The following is a 20,290-nucleotide window of genomic DNA, read 5'->3' as shown; positions in this document are numbered from 1 at the left end:
CACACTCACTGATATTGCATGCACCATGTGTTTGTCTGACTGGCAGTCATTCCTCACCAGGTGACACTGCCATCACCTGGATGGGTTTATATTGATAGTAGATCAGTGGTCATAATGTTGTGACTGATCAGCCTATATAGATCACATTGACAAATATTTTGGTAGAAATGTAAGTAAAAATTTCTGTTTTAATCTGAGAATATTTCAAGTAGAAGTTAAAACTGAACACATACTGAAGGGCTGCAAAGCAAAACTGACCATGACTTTTACAGCATCTGAATCACTCACTGCATCTAAAGGTAAAATGGAACCATTAGTATATCATAAGAAGTTAGATGAATCTGTCATAAATTTTGAAGATAGTTCAGGGTTTAGCTCACTTGGACTACAATTTTTTCACAGGTTTAACATACATCCAGATGCCATGGGAGACTTGCTGACTTCTATAAAAGTTCCTGCAGACCCATCTCATGTTCTACAAACACCAAGGTGCAATGCTTCCAGTATCTACAGAACACATAATGGATCATGTAACAATCTGGAATATCCAATGTGGGGAATGCTGGACACTGCATACTCACGTCTCATGCAACCAGTGTTCCACGATGGTAAGAAATTTAATGCACAAATAGATACACTGTTTTTTTTCTGATATCCTGAACTGAAGCTTTAAGCACTGCATACCCATGCAGTTGAATAATAATTGGCGCATGGCTCATGAAACATTTACCAGGAATATGCAATAACAAATGAAAATTTCTGCCAAACTGCAATTTATTCGTTATTGTGAGCAGTTAGCTAAACCAACGGGTTTTCTGGGCATACCTACATGTATGACTTGAGCTTTCAATTGTTACTGACCATTCCTGCTTTGTCTTCTGTACACAGCAACTAGAGATTCTATCATATGATATGTGGGGATACCACCACTGGAAGGAATGGATTTTGTGATGCACCATGATATACTCTACTATAGTTATCTTCAACACATTAACTCATGTACTGAACTGTAGTGCAGCAATAGCTTGCATTTGTTATGACATGTTCACTAAATTGTAGGTTTAAGATTTATGAATAGTTTGCAGTGGTACCACCTCATTTAATTACTTCTTCAGTGAGTTCTTCCCCACTGGCTCCATATATTTCATTTAAATTCATTTCATTTGATACTAGCCAAAAACCAAAGCCATCTAATTTGGAGTGCCACTTTTCATCTTAATTTTTGACACAGGCAATTCTTATGACACAACCACAACAAGTTTTGGTCATCAGTGACCATCTTCAGTTCTATTGCCAGCCTTTAGTAAACAAATCTGAAGAGTATTTTAATGTTGTAGGTGGTGGTGCGAAATAGATGACAATATTCTATGCAGGTGACATCAGAATACTGAGGACCAAAATGTGGAACAGTCTTAAAGATGAGGATATATTTCTGTAAAGGCTGCTAATGAAAAATGAAAAAAAACTTAAGAATCATTTTAAGAAGGAAAGCTTCTGAAACATACTGAAACTGGTTTGAAAATCTAGGTGTCCCAGCATTTACATCTTTGTGAATAACAAATTTCAGAAAAGATAATTCAGATTTTAATTAGAAATAAAATAGCCTCTGCCTGTCAGAGGGTTTAATAACTGTAAAACCATCCCACAGCCAGAGGCTACTTTACCCATAACTGTATATGGTTGTGTCAAGATATTCCAATGGCCCTGCTGCAGTGGTAACACTGGTTACCATCAGATAAACCAAAGTTGAGCCCTGTCAGGCTCGGCTAGCATTCGGACGAGCCACTGTCTGGCTCTGTCGAGTGTTGTCAGCAAGTGGAGTGCACTGAGCCCTCCTGAGATCAATTGATGAGCTAGTTGATTGAGGAGTAGCAACACGGGTACAAAAACTGACAACAGCTGGGGTGGTGGCGTGCTGATCACATGCCCCTCCGTATCTGCATCTTGTGACACCTAAGACCTGAGAGTGACATGTCCTTCAAGGCCTGTTTGTAAGATGTTTGTTTGTTGTTTTGTGTGAAGATATAGTTCAGAGTGGTAGCTAGTGAACACACCCAAAACAAACAGAGAAAGAATGAGACACAAGGCACAGTCCACTGACTGACAGTACTCGAAACAGGACTTCGGTACTCAGATACCGAGTTATTCAAAAGTCCACCAAAAACTTATGATAATATATGTGAAACCCGCTTTATAAGGAATCTCAAAGACTATCAGCTGAAAAAGGAAATTTACAGTGTGAAAGAATACCTATTAAATTAAATTAGTATGTATTGTTCTTTCTAATCAGTGGTGTCAGAGAGTGTAGTCAAAATGATTTCTTCTTATAAAATAAGTTATAGTGGATGTTCCCTGTGTTTTACATGTTCTACATCACGCCTACATTTGTTGACGATGTAATCCTACAACGTCAAATAAAATTCATTTCAGTTCAGACAATGTCAGTGCCTGACACAAAAATTGTAGATCCAGAAAACACAGTCAGATGTTAGCGCAACTTCTTCAACATACACACTGTCAGTCACTATGTAAATGATAAAGCTGCATCGCTCTGTAGCAGATAGGATGGTCAGTGACACATGTTAATGTTGTTCCCATTAAGTGTTGTTAGCAGGCTTGACAGGATACGTAAAGGATGTGAACAACACTGGATGTTGAGTGATCGCTGTGAAGAAAACTGAGACACCACATACTCATGTTTTGATGAAGCAAGCTGGGATATGTTTACTTCCCATATTGTGTTGCCATCTGCCTCCTTAAATTCGTTTTCCATTTTTACCTAATTACCATTAGCACACATGAGTGTAATCTGCATTTTCAAGAAAGAGAAAGGCTCGCCCTCAGTTTTAAAGAATATAGCACGAGATCTAATTTTGTGCTTAGCTTCATGTTTCTAATTGACTTTCTAATTCATTTTGACTATTCCTAGTTAGTATCTTTCATTATAGGAAGAAATGAGTAATTGTTTTGTAACTTGAATTTATTCTGTACCAATTATATTCTGTACCAATTATAAACATTTGGAAGATGAAATGCTAGTAATCTTGAAGTATCTATTTGGCTTTATTCAAAAACATATTAGCAAAGCCAGCCCATAATTAATTCTAAAGTAATTAACAGTTTTGTACAAAGTATTGTTTGTGTACTTATATTTGTTAATTTCATGATTTAAACAAATAACTCAGCCTAACTCTTGCAGTAGAAGAAACTGTTAAGAAGAACCAATGTTCCGATGTATTCAGTTAATTTAATGAGTTACATTTTAATTGTAATTTCTGTAAATTAAACTTTCAACAATGTGTAGTTTCAGTGCCTATTGTTGTGAGAATATATAAGGTCCCAAATTTCAGTCCTGAGACAGTCAGTCCACAGCCACGATGAACCTGCGTTGGTTAGAACAACAACAATGCTTCAACTTAACTGTGAAATAAGTGTTAAACAATTAAAAGTGTGTTAAGACAATGACAGTGTCTGCCCCATACTCACCCTCTTATTCTTCAATAACACATGAATTATGTGGTTATGTTTTTACTGCTCATAGATATTCAACAGTAAACTATAGTAGCAGCAGTATGTGGATGTTTGCCTGCAGTATATTAATGAGCCTTATCGAAGGTTAAACAATAGTGCACTGACCATATAACTGTGTATTATTGGGGGGTTGTAAACAGTAAAAGTAAAAGACTGGAAATGCAACTGTGCATCTGCCGGCTACATCATTTACAGTAGACAGTAGTTGCACATCCACCCCGTATTTTTTCAGCCAGTATGTCAACACCGAGGACAACCAACGAAGGGAGAAAGCAGGGAACATCAACATATAGTGAGCAAGGTAGCTTTCATGACACAACGGCATGTCACTGACATCCTGCATCCCCAAGTATTACCTCTCATGCAACAATATCGCAGTGCAGTTTTTCAGCAGAACAGGGCATGCCCACACACAGCACATGACTCCATGAAGTTTCTGCAACATGTTGAGACACTCCCATGCCAGCAAGATCCCCAGATCTGCCCCTGATAGAACATGTATAGGACGAGCTTGTCTGTCAAATCTCTTCCAGAGCCAGTATCCACAATATCGCAGACTAGTTACAATAGTCGTGGGACAGCTTACCTCAGGAGAGGCTGTTACGGCTTTGTGACAACCTTTACAACAACAAAAAAATGAATGCATCCAGACAAAAGAGGGTGCAACATCATACTGATAGATGCTCTAACACTGAAAAGTTCTTTGTAAATCTGACTCAAGTTTGTAATCAGTTAAATAAAATTACATACCTTCTCAAACCAAGAAGCCACATTTCATGTCCTACTCCCCTTTTGGGTGCTTCAAATTTGTTTTATCAGGCAGTGGAAACCCCTGTGACTAGGTAAGATATGATTCTCCACCAAATTTCTTTCACCAGAAGCACCATTACAGTACACTTTGTGAGCACATTTCTTGTTGTATTGTTTAGAAGTAATTGGAGGGAAAAACAGTGACAACTGAAGTCTGCATCAGGCCCAGAGTCATTTCCTGATGGCAACTACTTGCAGTGGACAGGAAATGTGTTTTGAAAGTCCAAGGTTGGCATAAATTTTCATTTGTCACAATAGTTATTCACACTGCCCGTTCAGCCTTTGTGAACATTGCTTCACTGACACCATTTTGTGTCACTATGTCTCTAAGCTTGATGGTCTGCAAAATGTATTCTTCAACAATCTTTTTCTTCTCTTCGGTGTTCGTTCATTGAATGAAAGAATTCTGACAGACTTTATTACACACTTGCACATAAAACTGAGAGAATATCATCTCAAATTTATATATGTTTGTCAACATTGTCACTCATGATGATAGTCAGCTGACTATTAGTTCTTACTTCTTTGATTCAGATCAGTAACTCAAATAGTAGTGAGAATTGTAGTCCGCCTCCACTCAATGATTGTATTTGTATACTTGCACTATAGACTGCTGCCACGGAATTGTACAGTTAAGTGTCACTCAATAACTGTGCATCTGATTAATATAGAATTTCATAAGATGAGTATGGGGACCTAATAGTTGCTGACAGGGAATTTTAGACAGTGTTTGTACTTGCTGATTGCTGGCAACAGACTCAGTCACAGACAACATAGTGATTGTGTGCCTTGAATGCTCGCTATCTACTGACTGACTTAGAACTCTGCACACAATATTTATCCAATGAAATGTTTCTCAATAAATTATTTATACCGTAACTGTCAGAAGCCTGTAAATATACACTAAATCATGAAGTTTTGAAAAATTACAGAATGGATAAAAGTTTGGAGATTTCATACTTATGTTCTATATGTATTATATGTGGAATATAGACCACAAAAGAGGAAAAAATGATAATCATGTTAGGAGTTGTATTATTGCAAATGGAACTAGATTTCACATCTTCATTGATCTCATCCCCATTGACATTTCAGTAAGCTTTCTTCTTTTCCTCCTTTCTGCTCTTCCAAGAACTAGCTGATTTGCTTGTCCCAGCCACAGACAAGGTTGTTGCCAATGTTTTCTTCATCTATACCATCTAGTCTATATGACAAAAAACCTTTTGGCTTTCTTCTTTCTTGTATTCTGTTCCAGTGCTAGAGCTATCTTTCTTTAGTTTCATTGATTCCATCATCTATTTCAAAAAAATTCAGTCCCATGTGCACATAATCATTTTTAAATGTATCTAGTCTCATTCAGCCTTTCATAGATCTCCAGAATCTCATTTCTGGTTCCCACATCTAAGGTTTTTATCAGTCATTGCTCATGCCTCTTAGCCATACTGATAAACTGCCACAGCCAACCAGCACTTTACAAAACTTCATTCTTTCCTCTTATCTTGAGCTCTTAGATAATGTACTTTGGACTGTTCCACCTATGGCTTGGTACTTACTCAGTCTACAGTCAATATCAGTACCAGTGCTGTAAGTTGCATTATGGCCAAGATAATGGAAGTGAGACACTCACTCAACAGGACTGTTATGGTATTACAGCAAACTTGTAATTATCTGTGTTAATGTAGACCTGTGATTGCACAGATAACCTAAAAATTAGGATAATCCAAAATACATGTTTTTACCAGAAACTCTTTTTACCATCAATTTTCAGATTGGTTTAATGCATCCCAACACAAATCACTCTCCTGTGTCAACCTCTTCACCTTAAAACAGCATTTTCAACCATTATCCTCCATTACACATTACTCAATATTATATATTCCAGTCTCTGTCTTCACCTGCAGTTTTTATCCACTACAGCTTTCTCAAGTACCACTGAAGCCATTTCTGGATGTCTTAACAGACGTCCTACCACCCTGTCCATTCTTCTTATCAATATTTTTTACGTGTTTCTCTTCCTACCAAATCTGTGGAAAACCTTCTCATTTCTTACCAGTCCACTTAATTTTCATCCTCTTTCTACACTCCCACTTATTGCATTTACAAAATGTTTCATCACATTTGGAAGCCAACCACACATTTTATGCACTGCTTAATAAAAACAAACAACTTATTTATAAAATACACTACATTTTGCATCAGTTTCTTTCCGTTCATTTTTGGGAAAATATCATTCAATATTTTCTTTTTCCATTTTTTATCCACTTTTTTCACAGTGACTATCAGTTTTAGGAGAGTTGGTTTGAGCAAACAAAATCCTGCACACTCTAAGAACAGATCAATGCATTTCAGTACATTATAGTGCATTCCTTGATTGCCCCATCTTCACTCTCCTCCAGTTGCAAAACTTGATTCACAAACATAACACTATACTCAAAATGAAAGTTTTGGTTCTAATTATAGCAGAATATCTCAGGTTTCATAGTTTTATTTTTCAAAAATTGCCTTAGTCTGTACAGATAGTTCATAAACCACATAATCTGCACCTTCATTGACATTTTGCTGTATTCTGGTGTTCCACTTTAGTCAACCAATATATTTATCAGCTGGAAAGTATGGCAACAGGAAGGGATCAACTCAGCTGAAAATTAATTGCACCATTCTTAAACAGGAAGAAAATGTGAGTAAATGCAAAGAAAAGAGAAAAGGACTGAGCAGTTTTAATGGATGAAATGGCCAACAGAACATTTTTGAAAGGTATATGAAAAAATAAAATGAAAATTTAAGGAGACAAAACCAGAAAGGAAACTGATACAGAATTAATGCATAATGTAAACAGGGAATGGAGGAAGCAAGACAATACCGGTACTGGTGCTTGAGCTCACTGCCCTGTGCATTTTCTGCACTTCACTTCCTTGACAAGGGTTAAAGACAAATTAATGTGTTCTGGTCATAAAACATTCAACAAGCTCCCATCTCAACATAAAGTAAGAAATTGGGAACCCCTATGACTTCATCAGCAAATTAGAATTTTACCCCATTAGCCACTGTTCCTACAAATCATCTGAAAATGTAGACTCAGGGATTGAAAAGTTTTGTTAGCTACAGGGCAACTAGCAATGTCTGTTGTGAAGCTGTGTGACAAATACAAGTGTGCACAAAAATATGGGCCACCACAAACATATTACCACACAAAATATGCCACAGTAAAACCATTGGCATTCAAAACAGCTTCCAGTCACCAAATAATGCGTAAATACAGGTCCTGCACAGTTTTCAAAGTAAAATGGAAACAAGCATTTGGCGTCACTGACCGGGAGGTCCTTTACGGGGCAGGTCCATTGCCTCGATGCAGGTCTTATTACATTCGATGCCACATTGGGTGACCTGCATGCCGGATGGGGACAAAATGATGATGAAGCCTGACACACCTGGGAATAGAAACCGGTCCCATAGGATAGCAATCAGTCACATTGACCGCTCAACTATCGGGGCAGAGGGTTTCTGAGGTACTCTTATACCATTTCACCTGGAAAATAGTGGCAAGCTCAGGTAACAATGATGGCGATGTAAAGCACACACCTGTCTCTCCAAAGTAGACAATGAAGGCTCAGTAATATTTAGATGTGGTTTTTTTGGTGGCCAGCGGAGATGTTGTTTCATCCTTATGGTCACAAAACCAGCCCTGGATGATTCTGGCCATGTGAACAGAAACCCTGTTATCATGGAACAAGGAATGATCATGGGGAACAAACGTTGTCTCACGAGATGTACCTGATCACCCAAAACAATCACACAGTCCTCGGCAGTAATGTAAGCTTAGAGTAATCCTGGGGCCCGTGGAATACCACAATATGGCTGCCCAAATCATCACGAACCATTAACACATTTCACTCGTGGGATGTTAATGCATCCAGGAGTTTGAAAAAGTGTTAAACAACACTCACCCCATCATAAGGCATCCTTTCATTTCTTAACAGTCAAGATTTTATGACTTTGGCACCACATTATTTGCACCATGGATGAGTGGTCTTGGAATCCCACCTAACCCTGCAATTCCCTGCTCCTGGAGATCTCTTCAGGTTGTTTGTGATCACTGTTTTTATGAGTGTGCCATTCAGTTCTGCAGTGTCCAAGCAGCTGTCATTCACTTACTTTTGTGAAAATTCCATTCAGTGACTGTTTGTCATGATCATTCAACACACTTTCATCTGTGTCATGACTTAGTGGATGAAATGTTTCCACTTCCATGTAAGTGGTAGAAATCTTCAATGGAGTGCCTCTTGAAACACCAAACACTTTATTTATATTGCTTACAAGCACCAACAATTGCTTAGCTCCAACACAACACACTCATAACTACACATAGCAATGCTCTGACCATGACTGGCACTTGCAATGTATTGAGGATATTGCACAGGCACCATTCAAGGTCAAATACAACAGCACAACCTGCAGGCTTCGATAGCATCTGAAGTTATGTTCAAGCATGTGTTTCTTGTTGTGTTTCCATCTTTTGGTACAACCCATTAATAATATACTAATATACTATAAACAGGTCACAGTACTTATAGATGTAAATTTTTTTTTCTTTCTTTTTTTTGAAAATTGCCTTGGGGTAACACAAGACAGTAAGAGCATGTACTAATCAAGGCAGGCTTTAAACACAAAAAAGTAAGTGGTCTGGTTTAAGCAACAGAAAAGGTAAATCTGGTTTACATGACTATAGCCTACATTTTTAAATAGATATCTAAATGAAACAATTAACATTATGCCGTCCGGCAACACCACAGTGATGTCATGTGAAAAATAGTGGGCAACGTATGGCGACACCACAGTGGTGTCATGTGCAAAGTATCGCTCAGTGGCTGGCGACACCACATTGGTTTCATGAGCACAGTATCACACAGTGGTCAAAGACAGCACTTTAGTATCTTTTGCATTCTGTTGGTGTTTTGTTTAGGTAACAGTAAGTTACACACACTGACAAATTTTTGTTTTTATAAATACTTGTGCCCTTTCATTACGGCTGACAAAAGAGACAATACTATTATTTATGATGAATACATGAATGTCATGTCTCACATTCTGGACAACTTGGCCAATTTGGAAGAACACACTGGATAACAAAAAAATGAAAGTGAAGCAGAATCATTGGAAAATAGTGAAATACATCTAAGAATAATTCAGGGAACAAACTGATTTGGATGAATCAGACGAGGAAGACAGTGCACAGTGGTCAGACTTTGATTTACTGAGAACTAGTAATAAATTCAAAGGATACACAGAGCATCAAGAATATTGTAGGGTTGTATATTGGGAACAATGTATTTGAATATACTAATATATTAGCAATGAAACCAATAAGTACCACAGTCAAAATTGCAATAGAAGGAAACTGGATTAAAAAAATGCTAAATTGGTTGATGTTATGGCACCCGAAGTTAGAAAATGGTTTGGGCTTAATATCCTTATGGAAATTGTAAAAAAAAAAGCTAGGATTGATGATTATTGGTCAACAAATTCATTGACAGACACACCAATATTTTGCAAACGGTGTCCCGCAATCGATTCAGACAAATATTATCATATTTACATTTTTCCAGCAACAACAATAAACTGGACAATGCCAACCAGCTTTTCAAAGTTCAATTTGTAATTGATTATTTTTCCAAAAAGTTTAAAGAAGCTTTTAATCTATGTCAAAACATCTCAACTGATGAAGGAATGATACCATGCTAGGGACAGTTAAATTTTCAAGTTTACAATCCATTGAAAATTAGGAAATATGCCATACTTTATTCAGATGCTGTGTGTTTTAAGTACAGGATACATTTCCTCATTCAAGATATATTCTGGTGCTCGACAGCCTTTAGTAAAACCACTGATGGAACTATTGATACCTTCTTATGGAAAGTGGCATCACCTCTACATGGATAATTACTATAATAGAGTAGTACTTGCAGAGAAGTTACTTGGACAAAAAATCGAGTTTGTGGAAGGATATGGCAAAGTAGAGGATTTCTGGAAAAATTAAAGCACGCAAAATCAACATGTTTCAAGCTTGTCATTAATGGAGAGGTTAAGAACTTGCACAGGTATGGAGAGCTTCAGAAACTAAAATGATATGAATGATCTCTACTATATATAAAGCCACTTTGACTGGCACTCAGAGAAAATGTAGAAAAACCAATTACACAATTAAAAAAACCTAAAAGTGTCTTACTTACTTTACATGTGGCAAGGGCCTTATCAACCATACACCTGCTCTATGAGCCTCTTCCACTTCTGCCTGTCCAATGCGCTATTTGTCCAGTTGCCATTGCTGTTCATCCTAGTTGTGTCCTCCCGAATGTTATCCAACCATCTGATTCTGGGTCTCCCTCTTCCTCTCATTCCATCTATTGTTCTGATGAATGCCAGTCTAGGTAGTCTATTCTCTGCCATTCTTGCTATATGGCCTGCCCAGTTCAACCTTCTCCTCTTGAACACTTCGACAATGTTATGGTGTTTGTACAACCCTCTTAATTCTTCATTTCTTCTTATTCTCCATTCCATGTTGTTTTTGTCGTATACAGGTCCAAAAAAATGTCTTAGTACTTTTCTTTCGAATGTTAACTGTTTTTCTTCATCTTTTTTTTCTAAATATTAATTTTTTACATCCATATAACATCACAGGTAAAATGGTAGATTGATATAAGCAGATTTTGAAGTTACTGCTAAGTGATCTTTTTCTTACAATTTTGATAAAACTAAAAAGTGTCACGTTTCCTGTTGATAAATGGGCATCTATTTCTATATCTGTTCTGTTGTTATTACTAAAAAGACTTCCTAGGTACTTGAAGTGATAAACAGTCTTGAAATCCATCTACAGTCAGAGGTGCATCTTTTCTGGTTTTCTTACTTAAGGGCAGGTATTCTGTCTTTTCTTCATTAACATACAATCCTGTTTTCTCAGCAATTTTGTAGTAATTTTGCATCATTCTGATTAATTCTCTTTGGGAACTATTTATTAGTGCTACATCATCTGCATAGGCAAGTCTTGTAATGTTCACATCCTGTAGCTGGATCCCTTGTGGGCTGGTTTTAGAAAATTCTCTATTGATCTTCTCTAGGACAAGGTTACATAAAATAGGTGAAATGGCATCCCCTTGTCTCAGTCCAGTGTACACCTTGAAATCTTCAGTTTCTCCTACCGGTGTCTTTATGTGACATAAAGTTTCATCTATACACATTTTAACTAATCTGATTAATTTTGATGGAATTTTAAATTCCTTTATTATATTTAGGGGTGTTGTTGGTGTATGCTATCATAGGCCTTTTTAAAATCTACGAATAATATGTGGGCATCTATACTGAATTCCCATGCCATCTCAGTTACTTGTCTTAGGGTGAATAAGTGATCTAATGTGGATCTGTTTCTGCAGAAACCGCATTCGTAGTCCCCAATCAGTACTTCTGTGATTGTTATCAGTCTGTCTAATAGACAGCTTGATAAGATTTTGTAGGTTGCATCCAGAAAGGCAATTCCTCTTTAATTATCACAAACAAGTGGATCATTCTTCTTAAATATGAGGCACACAATTGTATTAGACTACAAAAAATACATGAAATGAGTGGATCAGGTAGACCAATATTTGAATTATTGCTCTACATAGAGAAAAACCATAAAATGGTCAAAAAAAGGTTTGCATGTACCTCTTAAACTGTCCATTATTTAATTCATTCTGTACATGTCAATATTTCAACACAGAACACAAGAGTCTCCTATTCCACAATTTTTTTTATTGAAAGTGTATGATTTGTGGATAAAATACCATGTACCTGCTTCTGAGCAAAATTTGTAGGTTACCACTGCATCACGTACATCTCCTCATGATCTGGTTGACAGACTTTCTGGTCACATAAAGCAACACTTATTTCTGAAATGAATAAATGAAAATGAAGAAAACTGCCATGTATATTCCAAAAACAAAAAAAGAACAACAAACTTAATGTGCAAGTCTTGTGGAGTTGTGTTACATCTTGGAGACTGTTTTACTGCATATCATATGAAAGAGAAATACTAAGTACCAAATATATGAAACAAACAAATTTTGTATTTATTTATGTATGTATATCTTCAAAATTTCATAAAAGTAGGGGGAACAGGATTGAGAACTTATGAGAACTAATGATGAGATTAGTAAAAGTTAACAATTTATAATCTGCCAATAATGTCAAGAATGGCTGGCAACAAGCCGAGTAATCTAAATTAGCACTGCTGGTGCCAAGCAAATACATTTGTACGAGACATATGGATGGCAAAGTGTTAATAATAAACATTAATCTTAAATCTTACTATTCCAGAATGCACAGAGCTTGAAAGCCTTACCTGCCAATATCTGGGAGAAACAAGTGAGAATATAACACAACATTAAACATTTTTCCATTGTCAACGTATGTAATGATGAACTGACAAGCAACAAGTGAAGTGGGTAACTTATGCACTCTGTTGCAGAGTGGTAGAAGCCTAAACTGCTGTTTACATGTTTACACTTGACCTCATTACAATTCAGGAGAGTGCAGAGCCAAGAGACCAGAGGGTCGGCCTTATTGCTGGATTTTGAGGGGGTTTTCACTAGAGGGCACATTCCTCTACTCATATACTATAAATAGGATCAGTATTTATAGATGTAGAAAATATTCTCTGTGAATAATACAACTTTAATCAAGTTCATATTAAGCAACTGATAGCAGATGAACAGCAGTTTTCTTCAAAGTAGGATCAATAATAGTTTGTTGTTTGTACAATAATATACAAAATAAGTTTCTGTTATGTCTTTGCCTTATTTTAACATATACCTTAATTCATTTCATATCCCTGAAGGTTATTCTTCTTTATGGTATTTATGATGGATGATGACTTTATCAATGGGTGAATTTCAGACATGCAATGTGTTGCAACATAAAGGTTCCTGAAATTGGACCTTCTGAATTATAAGTGTTATTGCAGTTTTTCTTTGATGCAAAGAGACTAGGAGCTTTTTCAAATGTGAAATTTATAAAAGATGATTACAGTGACTGTCCTTTCCTTTGGGATTGAATCAGTGAAATTTTTGGAGACTCTCATTAATTCATATTGTACTTGTTTCCTTGCAGGTATCAATGAACCTAGGAAATCTGTCACAGGCAGAGAGCTACCAAATGCCAGATCTCTGAGGCAGCACTTACTGCCAGTTGGTCACTTTGATGATGAGACTAATACTATGATGGTGATGGCGTTTGGTGGTTTAATAACCCATGATGGGGCTCTCAGTGGAGACTGGCTTGGAGAGGGTAAGTGATATCTCATTTATCATTTAGCAACAAATGAATTGTTATGCAGTTTTCTAAAAGTTACCCACAATATCCTCCAGTCTATAGCTACCAATTAATGAAAATTTACTACACTTTCCAGTCACATTAAGGTGACAACACATCAAAAGCCTGAATAACAACCTTCAGTAGTATGGACTGCTGTGTAGGAAGAGAGTCAGTGAGGTACCAACAGTGCGTGGACCTATGCCAGCTTCAGAGCCAGTTGAGGACTCATTGTGAACAGCCTGGTCAAGGTAGTCCCACAGATTCTCAATTGGGTTTACGTGCAGGGAGTTTGGAGGCCAGGGGAGTATGGTAATCTCATCCTGGTGCTCTTCACTCCACAAGTATACGCTATGAGCTGTGTGACGTGTTGCATTGTCCAGCTGGTAGACATAATTGTGTCAAGGAAAAGGAAACTGTGTGCAGGCAAAAACAAAAAATAGAAAATCCGGGATGGAGTAATGACAGTATTATGAAAAGAAAGGATTGTTGCTCACCATATAGAAGAGATGTTGAGTCACAGACAGACACAACAAAAAGACCTGCATACACTATGTGATAAAAAGTACCCGGACACCCACAAAAACATACTTTTTTCATATTAGATGCATTGTGTGGCCACCTAGTGCCAGGTAAACCACAACAGCAATCTCAGTAGTCACTAGACATCATGAGAGAGCAGAATGGGGTGTTCAGCAGAACTCACAGACTTTGAGTGTGGTCAGGTGTTGGGTGCCACTTGTGTCATTCATCTGTATGTGAGATTTCTACACTTCTAAACAACCCCAGGTCCAGTGTTTCTGATGTGATAGTGAAGAGGAAACATGAAGGGACACGTACAGCACAAAAGTGTAAAGGCCAATCTCGTCTGTTGACTGACAGAGACTGCCGACATTTGAAGAGGATTATAATGTGTTATAGGCAGACATCTATCCAGACCACCACACAGGAATTCCAAACTGTATCAGTATCCACTGCAAGTACTATGATAATTAGGTGGGAATTGACAAAACTTGGATTTCATGGAAAATCAGCTGCTCATAAGCCATGCGTCACACCTGTAAATGCCAAACAGTGCCTTGCTTGGTGTAAGATCATAAACATTGGATGGCTGAACAGTAGAAAAAGTTGTGTGGAGTGACGAATCATGGTACACAATGTGGCGATCCAATAGCAGGGTGTGGGTTTTGCAAATGCCTGGTAAACATCATCTGCCAGCGTGTGTAGTGCCAACAGTAAAATTTGGAGGTGGTGGTGCTACGGTGTGGTCGTATTTCTCATGGAGGGGGCTTGCACCACTTGTTGTTTCTCATGCTAATATCACAGCACAGGCCTACATTGATTTTTTAAGCATGTTCTTGCTTCCCACTGTTGAAGAGCAATTTGGGGATGGTGATTGCATCTTTCAACATGATCGAGCACCTGTTCATAAAGCACGGTGTGTGGCGAAGTGTTTACATGACAGTAGCATCCCTGTAATGGGACCAGCCTGCATAGAGTCCTGACCTGAGTCCTACAGAACAGCTTTTCAATGTTTTGGAATGCCAGGCCTCACCGACTGACATCGATATGTCTCCTGAGTGCACCACCCCATGAAGAATGGGCTGCCATTCCCCAAGAAACCTTCCAGCACCTCACTGAATGTATGCCTGTGAGAGTGGAAGCTGTTGTCAAGGCTAAGGGTGGACCAACAACCACATTGAATTCCAGCATTACTGATGGAGGGTGCTATGAACTTTTAATTCAGTTTCAACAAGGTGTCCAGATAATTTTGATCACATAGTGTACATGTTGAGCTTTTGGCCAAAACTGCCTTTTTGTAAAGTTTAAGCACAACTCTCACACACATGACCACTGTCTCTGTCTGTCAAGTCTCAGGCCCTCCAGATTCCACAGTTTCAGCAGCCAGAGACAGTGGTCATGTGTGTGTGAGTTGTGCTTCTACTTTACAAAAGCTCAATATCTATGGCAGTCTTTTTGTTGTGTGTTTGTGTGACTCAGCATCTCTCCTATATGGTGAGTAGTAGCCTTTCCTTTTCATAATATTGCCATTGAACTGCATGTAGGCCAGAACATGATACCCAAGGATATATGTTTACTTGTGTTTTTCCATTTTGCATTCCAGAATAATGAGATCACCCACAAAGTGCCAGAGGAACATTCGTCAGACCATAAGCTCCCTCCTCCAACATGTATCCCCCTGCTTTCAGACATTTCATGCTGTTCGTGCCAATGGCCATCTGTCCAATGCAACATAACACACGATTCATCTTTAAAGGCCACCTGCGAGTGTTTATTGTACACTGGTGTCAAACACAGGCAGTAGTGACACACGTAATTGGAATGTCACTATGCACTATAGTAGGAAGAATACATGATTAAGTTTATAAGTGATTTGTGGGTATACAGTGTGCAGGATTTAGTTCACATAGTTGCCATCCATGGCATCAGAAGTGGCTCTGACCTGGCTGGGCACTGAGTCAAACTGAGCTTAATCTCTCTCTCAAATTTCATCAAGTGTAGTGGTTGGCGGTTAGCAGCATACCAGCCTCTCAGTAAGCTATAGCCAGATGCTTTCATGGGTGAGGGACTTGGAGAACATGCTGACCAGCCCAACAATCAGACACTCTCTGAATTGAGGCAGGGCTGGATTGGACAAACAATTTGTGGCCCGCATTATCTTATTGGAAGATAACATCATCGAGATCTCCAAGATAGAGTACAGCCTCCAGCCTTAACGTATCAGAAATGTTACAGCTGCTGCCCAAAACTACTGGCTAACGAACCCAGAGGCAATCATCTTGTGTTCTCATACCACCACACCTGTGGGCCTGTATGATAATGATGAATGCAGTCTGGCAATGTTTGCTTTCCTTGGAAGTCTCCATGTGTCACTACATCCATTATAATTCTCTAAGCAGAAAGAGGAGTCTTCTGAAAAGCCCACGTGGTGCCACTTTTGAGTGTCGTACCAGGCACATCACTGTCTCTCTCTGCTGCTGCATCTAAGGTAACTACAGCAATGATCAGCATGCTGACAGACAGTAGTGCTACAGAGTGTCATCAAACTCTGTGTGTCAATACCTGTGCAATAAACAAGACCATTTCCTGACTCTGGATACTAGTACCTGATGTAGCAGTACAATTCTATGTGTCTGAGTGAACAATATGTCTGCCTTCTTGGGATGAACTGTGGGTTCACTGAGGTCCTGCATGGCATTATGTCCCTACAGGACTCATTCAGTTGGTATTCACCTAACACTCATGGCTTCCCAACCAAAGCGAGCAGCAGTTCCATGGGATGATAAATAACAATCTCAACAGGCAAGTGTCTTGCAACAGCCATATTCCAAAATTTGCAGGTACATTTCTTTCTTCTTCTGCTTCTTCTTCTCGTTATTCTTCTTGCTTGAGGGATAACACAATCTTCTTGCAAAAAATCAACATTAAAATGTGATTTCTAAATGAGAATATGAGAAATCTGGTCCATAATCTTCCCTTGCATAGATAATGTAGATCACATCAATACTACTTAGCATTACAATAAGTAATGCAACACCATTCTTTCTTGGCCAATTTCAGTCAGAAAATAATGCAGAATTTGTTGTGGGACATCTTGGAATATTCCTGTTTCAGCTCTTATAGTTTCATGAAATTCCAATAGGTGGCAACAATATACATATCATTCAAAATGGCTTCTGTAATGGAAGTACATTCCAAGCAGAGAGCTATCATCCAGTTTCTCTTGGCATAAAAATAGAACATCACAAATATTTGTGTATGCTTGCAGAATGTTTATGAAAACTTGGCAGTGAATAAAAGCACAGCGAGTTGTTGTGTGAGGCATATGTCATCATCTGACTGAGGACACACAAACCTGTCTAATCTCCCATGTGACAGCTCACTGCACACAGCTATGAATCCTGCAGTGTTAGAACTTGTGGACATTCTCATTTGAGGTGATCAATGAATCACAATCAAACACTTGCTGCTCAACTGACATCTCTGTTGGTAGAGCTGACACACACATTCACCAACTGAAGTACTCAAAGGTGTGTGCCTGCTGGGTTCCTCACCACCTAAAATAAGACCATAAAGAGCCACAAAGGACCATCAGTGCAAAATGGCTTGGTCATCATTATTCTGACCATAACAATTTTTTGTGGAACATCATCACAGATGATGATACATGCGTTCATCCCTTTTCCTTCTCCATGATAACGCGAGGCCTCACACGAGTCTTGCACTGAAAGAAGCTAACAAAACTTTATTGGACTGTTCTTCCTCATCCAATCTACATCCCAGATCTCACACCTTCTGACCTGCATCTGTACAGCTCAGTAAGGAAAACACTCCACAGGAAGCAGTACAGTGGATAATGGGTAGGTTATTGACGTAGCGAAACATTGACTCCGATGTTGACCGGTGGTACCGTGTGGGCATACAGGCCCTCCCAGCGAGGTGGCAGAAGGCCATTGCATCGAATGGAGATTATGTTGGAGAATAGGGTGTTGTCACGAAAAGAATGGGGAAGAACATGGTGTATTGTAGTTCTGAATAGAACTGACTTGCTTTCAGAAAAAAAGTAACATTACCAGGTGTACCGGTATGAAATGAGCATTAAGATACAAATGTGTCAATAGGGAACATTTGTTGTGAACGAGCCTTAATTTTTTTCATTTGGTTGGTATGACATCTGTCAAAGATACTTAGTACACATCAAGTCATGGAGCAAATAATATCATATGTTTTCATCATGTTAAGAATGTCTAATTTTGTACCAGAAAGTGATGATTTGCAGAAAGCTATAATTTTTTGTTTTCATTTGAAAAAAAGTGCTGCAGAGTTGCATTGAATGCTTGTCAAGGCATATGGTGATCGTGCTCTATCAGAAGCAACATGCAAAAGATGGTTTCAGCGGTTCAGAAAAATGATTTTTATGTAAGAAATGAAGAACGTGGACGACCACCAAAAAAGTTCAAAGACACCAAATTGCAATCAATATTGGATGAAGATGATACTTTGAATCAGAATCAAATGGGAACAATGCTAAATGTTGCAATTTCTGACTGCTTGAAAGCTATGGGGAAGATCGAAAAGTGTGGAAAATGGGTGCCACGTGAATTGAATGAAAGACAGATGGAAAACTGAAAAACCATTTGTCAAATTTTGCTTCAAATACATGAAAGAAAATCAGTTTTGCATCAAATGGTTACTGGCAATGAAAAATGGATTTATTTTAAGAATTATAAATTGGGAAAGATTATGGGTTAATCTGGGACAACCATCAACATCAACTGCAAAACCAGATCGGTTCAGCAAGAAGACAATGCTCTGTGTTTAGTGGGATCAAAAAACTGTGGTGTATCATGAGCCTCTAAAATCCGCTGAAACTGTGAATACTAAATTGCTACAGACAACAAATGATGAATTTGAACTATGCATTGATCGAAAAAAGACCAGAATGGGCAAGAAGACATGACAAAGTAATTTTTTTACATGACAATGCACCTGCACACACAGCAAAACTGGTTCAGGATACAATCAAAACACTTGGCTGGGAGCTGCTACCCAACCTGATGTATTCACCAGACTTGATCCATTCCAACTACCATTTGTTTTCATCAATGGGACACGCATTGGCTGAGGAACACTTCAGTTCATAGGAAGAAGTCGAAAGTTGGGTGTCTGATTGATTTGCTTCAAAAAATGAACATTTCTATTGTCGTGGTGTCCACAAACTGCCAGAAAGGTGGTCAAAATGTATAGAAAGCAATGGTCAATACTTGGAATAAAATGTTTTTATTTTTCAATTCAAAATTGGTGTTTCATTTTCACAAAAAAATGCTCATTTCATACCGGTACACCTGCTACTTAGCTGAACACTCCTTGTATTTTGTACACTTGCACTGCAATGCTGATCACTTGGATGTCCTTTTCTCACACATATCCTACAAACTGTGGTTTAAGAGAAACAGGTCAATTCCTTATTCCTATATTTCTGCAAAACATTTGACACAGTGCCAGACAGCATGCTGTTAACAAAGGTCCAAGCAAATGCAATAGCTTCTCAGAAGAGGAAGTGGCTCAAAGACTTTTTAAGTAATGGAAGCCAGTACATAGTCTTGAAGAGCAAGTGCTTGTCAGACACAAAGTTATCATGCAGAGTACCCCAAGGAAGTGTGATAGGATGCTCTTGTTCTTCATACACATGTATGTAGGAGCATACAAGACGATTTGTGTTCCATTTGTATCTGGTATGATGAATGAAATGTAAATTAACGCAAATGAGTAGGGAAAATAATCATATATTTTTTGATACTGTATTAGTTGTTACGGTTGACAATGTCATCAGTGAAATTTGCTTGAATGTGATGTTAAATAGAACAAACATGTAAGGTCAGTTGTAGTGAAGGTGAATGATGAACTTCAGTGTGCTGGGAGGTTATAGTTAATCTTTGAAGTAGGCTTTTACAACTGACTATAGAGTACTACTCACGGTTTTGGGATCCCCCACCAGGTCAGGTTCTAGGAAGTCACTGAAGGGCTGCTATAATTGTCACCAATATGTTTGGCCAACATTTCAGTATAATGAAAATACTCTATGAAT

General features: G+C 38.2%; 1 protein-coding gene across 1 annotated transcript in view; it reads left to right on the top strand.

The window, feature by feature from the left end:
* LOC126292016 (peroxidase-like) overlaps positions 1-20,290 on the top strand; it is a 607,040-nt gene that overhangs the window by 31,602 nt on the left and 555,148 nt on the right. Inside the window, exons 4-5 of the mRNA XM_049985808.1 lie at positions 403-608; positions 13,480-13,656. Coding sequence (XP_049841765.1) covers positions 403-608; positions 13,480-13,656 — 383 coding nt within the window. The remainder of the gene's footprint in view (positions 1-402; positions 609-13,479; positions 13,657-20,290) is intronic.

The sequence above is a fragment of the Schistocerca gregaria genome, chromosome 9 (assembly GCF_023897955.1).
Source record: "Schistocerca gregaria isolate iqSchGreg1 chromosome 9, iqSchGreg1.2, whole genome shotgun sequence".
NCBI lineage: Eukaryota > Metazoa > Arthropoda > Insecta > Orthoptera > Acrididae > Schistocerca > Schistocerca gregaria.
This window is presented reverse-complemented; position numbering and strand designations above follow the sequence as displayed.